The 4,270-nt window shown below is 34.5% G+C and overlaps 1 protein-coding gene across 3 annotated transcripts; it reads left to right on the top strand.

Moving 5' to 3' along the window:
* Positions 1 to 247: 247 nt before the first annotated feature.
* On the top strand, positions 248 to 3,452 carry LOC145572464 (uncharacterized). 3 transcript variants are annotated; one of them, XR_014096862.1, is made up of 6 exons: positions 248 to 464; positions 715 to 759; positions 1,298 to 1,471; positions 2,161 to 2,283; positions 2,648 to 2,772; positions 3,012 to 3,452. XR_014096862.1 is itself a non-coding variant. In XM_081631438.1 (5 exons), the coding sequence occupies exons 3-5, from the start codon at positions 1,304 to 1,306 to the stop codon at positions 3,147 to 3,149; spliced, it is 429 nt and encodes a 142-aa protein (XP_081487564.1). In that variant the 5' UTR covers positions 248 to 464; positions 715 to 759; positions 1,298 to 1,303; the 3' UTR covers positions 3,150 to 3,452. The 3 variants fall into 3 exon arrangements, 2 of the variants coding, with proteins under 2 accessions (XP_081487564.1, XP_081487565.1); XM_081631438.1 differs by lacking the exon at positions 2,648 to 2,772; XM_081631439.1 differs by lacking the exons at positions 715 to 759; positions 2,648 to 2,772.
* The last annotated feature ends 818 nt before the right edge of the window (positions 3,453 to 4,270 follow it).

Below are 4,270 nucleotides of genomic sequence, written 5' to 3'. Positions count from 1 at the left end.
TTCGTAACGGGCAAAATAGTGTCCGTTACGAATACGTATGTATTTGTAACGGACAAATTAGTGCCCGTTACGAATAAATAAGTATTCGTAACGGACACTATTTTGCCCGTTACGAATACTATATTACACGTAACAGGCATATTGTGCCCGATACTGCCTAAACTTGGCCCAACTGATGAGAGAAGCCCGTTACTTGGCTTTTTAGGGTTTCACGGTTTCACTTAATAGCTGTATTCACCTCTTTCTCTCTCATCAGTCCCTCACTCCCTCTCTCTCTCCTCTCCTCTCCTCTCCTCCCCGTCATTCACTTCTTTGTCTCATTTCAAACTCAAGTCCTCTCTCCTCTCCTCCATCAATCTTCCCCTTAACAACAAATGAAGATCTCTAAACCTAACTACTTAAGAACAATTCTTAGATAATTGGGGATATCTTTGCCAAAAACTTCAACCATTTTAGTTCGTGAGGTAAGAAGTCCTTCAATTGTTTTTTCCTCTTCTTGAATTGATTTCTGGGGATCTTTGTTTAAATTCTTGAATTTGTTCTTGTGAATTCTAATTTGCTTTATTTTTTTCTACATGCAATTTGTATTAGATTTAAATTAGGGATTTTTATTTTTGGGGATGGAAATGTAATTGGATTAATTTGTTGTTTAGCGTGGATTAATTTGGGGATTTATTCCAATTTTTTTTATTTTTTTTATTTTTTGTATGTCAGAGAAACTATGCTACATCAGCTCCCGATAAGAAGGAAGAAATAAGGGTAACCAATTAAGCTTTAATTCCTTTTTTTTTTGGTTAAATTGTTGTTGTTGTTGTTCCGCTTTATTTTGGACATTATCGAGATTAGGTATTCAAGCCTTTGTATTAAGGGTGATTTATAGATGCTTCGATTTTTTTAGTTATACATTCAAGATCTTAGCTTTAGTTTCAGAGAGTTTCTAGATTACCAGGGAAATCATGTTAATTTAATTGCTCATACTATTTGCTTAGACCTCTTCTCACTTCTAAGAAGACGACTTGTTACCCATTAGTATAGGATCACTTAAGCCCGTAATTTGACTGTCCATTCGCAGCATCATCAATGTAGATGTCTCCTATATACATGATATGTTTCATTTTAAGAATTAAAGCTAGAAAAATTATTTATTAATTGCATGTATTTGAATTTGTATTTTGATTAAATATTTACTTTCAGGGGCAAGCTGGATTTAAAATCAACCTTTTTTTTTTTTTTTTTTTTAATGTCTGTATCCGTGCTAGTGATTACATGACTCATGTATCATCATTTATCCATGTAGGGTACTATGCCTTTTGTTCATGCTGAACACGCTCTTGATCCAGCTCTAGCAGAAGCTATTGGTGTAAATACACAAAATCTGCTTCTATCACAACCAGATTGTAGTGAACAAGCTCTTAGCCTTGTGGATACTCTCATTCGAAGTGGTTCACTTGATGTTGTGGTAGTTGATAGTGTAAGCAAGGATCCATTTTCACTTGCATTTCTCATGTGTTTACAGTTATCTTTGTTTTGGGGATAGAAAGTTTAAATGCACTTATATTATCTATTATTGCTGTTCAGTGCCCAGGTATCTTGGAGATCATTGTATTCATTTCAATGTACTATGCTACTGTGGCCTAAAATCAACTCATCTAAGTAATAGAATTAACTATTGTAAAGTATGATAAATGGTTTTTTGTTAGAAAAATATAGCCTTGGCCCTCTAATTTAACGCTACCACATCTGATTTAAGCCTTCCAAGTCTCATGAATTTGGTATTGTCAACTAAAAAATAATGAATTTAAAGTTAACTAATATGAATTAGATCATAATATAGAATGACAAGATTCTTGAAAGACTAAAAGAAGTTATTATAAATATATTGCCTCAAAAGACTATGACAAGCTATATTGCCTCATAGCACACACTAATAGGAATTAATTAGAGAAGGTTAATGGACAAAAAAATTTCAAATAATTTGAACACAGGTAAGAGGGATGTGTAAGGATATTGGCTGCTTTGTTATTGTGATTTGTCATTTACTCTCCTTGATCTCTTCTTTAAAGTTTGTGCCAAGAGCCAATGTTGCTTCTTTATCAGCTAATATATGTTGTTTCTTTCATTGTTTTGTTTTGACTTCTTTTATCCCTGTTTGTTATGCAGATAAAATATTATGATAGGTTATCACCTTTGGAACCATCAAAGGTGCCTCTTGGATCATTTACGAATATAAAAAAAGGGGATTGCATAGTGACCTTTTCACGTCGTCAAATATATAATTTCAAAGTAAGCTGCTTGCTTCTTTTTACCCTTATTTCTATTGATTATTTCTATTTTTGGGGTGTGGAACTATATGACTGTACAAGTAGCTTTAATGTTATTAGGATTGTTATTCTACTTTGAACTAGAAGAGGGCTATTGGGATCAGATTATACAACCCTACAAATTTGTAGACTATGAGTTGCACTTAAAATTAGAGGTGTCTCTTTGATGTGCATTTTTATGATTAAATAATTTTAAAATTGTCTCATGTAATATGTGTGGTTACTATGCTCAAACTTATTGATTGTCTTTATCATTAGTTGTAAGATCTCTCATATATAGTAAAATATTTATTCCTAAATGCATGTTGCTGCCCTTGTGCCAAAAGGAGAACTTGATGGTGAAATGGGTAATGCACACATGGCAATGCAAGCAAGATTAATGAGCCAAGCACTTTGAAAATTAAGCCATTCATTGTCTCAGTCACTGTGTATATTGCTATTTTTGAATCAGGTAGAGATCAAGTAATTTTAAATTGTAATCCTCCCCTATTAATGGCTGTTAAGAGAGATACATCTGATATAAACTACTGAAACTTAGAATGCCAAATTTTGTTATGAATTGGATATGTTTTCTTGAGAGTTGAGGAAGGTTTATGAACTGCTTGTGTGTAGTTTGTTAAATTATCAACATTTTTTCTTGGCAAATAGTGTATGAATCCCCTAAACTATATGCACTGTTTCATTCTGCAGATTGTCGAGAATCATGTCCTTGTGAAAGTCATAAAGAACAAGCACGCACCACCTTTTATGCTGAATTTGAAATCGAGTATGGCAAGGGCATATGCAGGGATGCAGAACTCATTAGTCTGGGTGTCAAGCACAAGCTAATAAATAAGCAGGGCTGCTATGTACGCCTTCAAAGGCCTTAATTTCCGTGGGAAAAATGCAGTTAGAAAGCAGTCTCAGAAGTTGCCTTGTTCAGCTTTGGAATTATGGAGGTTTAGTGAGAAAAAGAAATAGAATGAAGAGGTTTAGTGGAATTATGTAGTAGCTTTTCTACTTTTGATTCATGTTAGGGAGTTGTAAAGTCAATTTGGACATTAGTGCAAGTTGTATCTTAACTTATAATTAATTGAATTTTGCATATGTTATTATTGAACATTAAAAATAATAATTAAAGATTCCGCATCATAGCAGATTACCAAGTAGCAGGTATATCCTGCTACCATTTTTTTTTAATTGGCTTCAATTGTATTTGTAACGGGCAAATTAAATGTTCGTTACAAATAACCCGTTATTTGTAATGGGCGGTTTAAAAGTCCGTTACGAATAACGGGTTATTTGTAACGGGCAGTTAAAATGTCCGTTACAAATAACCCGTTATTTGGAACGGGCAGTTAAAATGCCCGTTACGGATAACGGGTTATTTATAACGGGCATTTTAGCTGCCCGTTACGGATAACGGGTTATTCGTAACGGGCAGGGCGCTGCCCGTTACGAATAACATAGACTATCCGTAACGGCCGCATTCGTAACACCCCTTGCTCGTTACGGATGGGCTGTTTTTGCCTGTTATGGATAGCTATTTTTCCACTAGTGATCACCCTAGGCATTACCACAAGATTTAATGAAGGAAAGCCTAGAATGGCACCAAACTCTTTTGGTAAAGGGCAAATTTCATCATAGCCTAATCTAAAGCAATGAGTATTAGGATCCCAATATTCTAAGGCGGTATGAATGAAGTCTATATCAAGATCTACCCCCTTTATGCCATAAATACCCCCCATATGGAAAAAGTCAAGTTCTTTTCTCTCCTTCGCAGTTAAAGAACGACACCACTCACGAGTGAAATCACAAAAACTCTTCTTAATTAAAGCCATGACTAATTTTTGAGTTAATCTGTTCGAATTATACAGAAATCGTCAGATTTGGGGGCTATTTATAAACAATTTTTGGCAGATTTCGAATTCTGAAAGGATTTGGAAAAACAAGTCTGTCGCCAAACGACA

Source organism: Chenopodium album, chromosome 12, assembly GCF_948465745.1.
Source record: "Chenopodium album chromosome 12, dcCheAlbu1.1, whole genome shotgun sequence".
Lineage (NCBI taxonomy): Eukaryota > Viridiplantae > Streptophyta > Magnoliopsida > Caryophyllales > Amaranthaceae > Chenopodium > Chenopodium album.
Note: the sequence above shows the minus strand (reverse complement) of the source record. Positions and strands in the feature narration are given on the sequence as shown.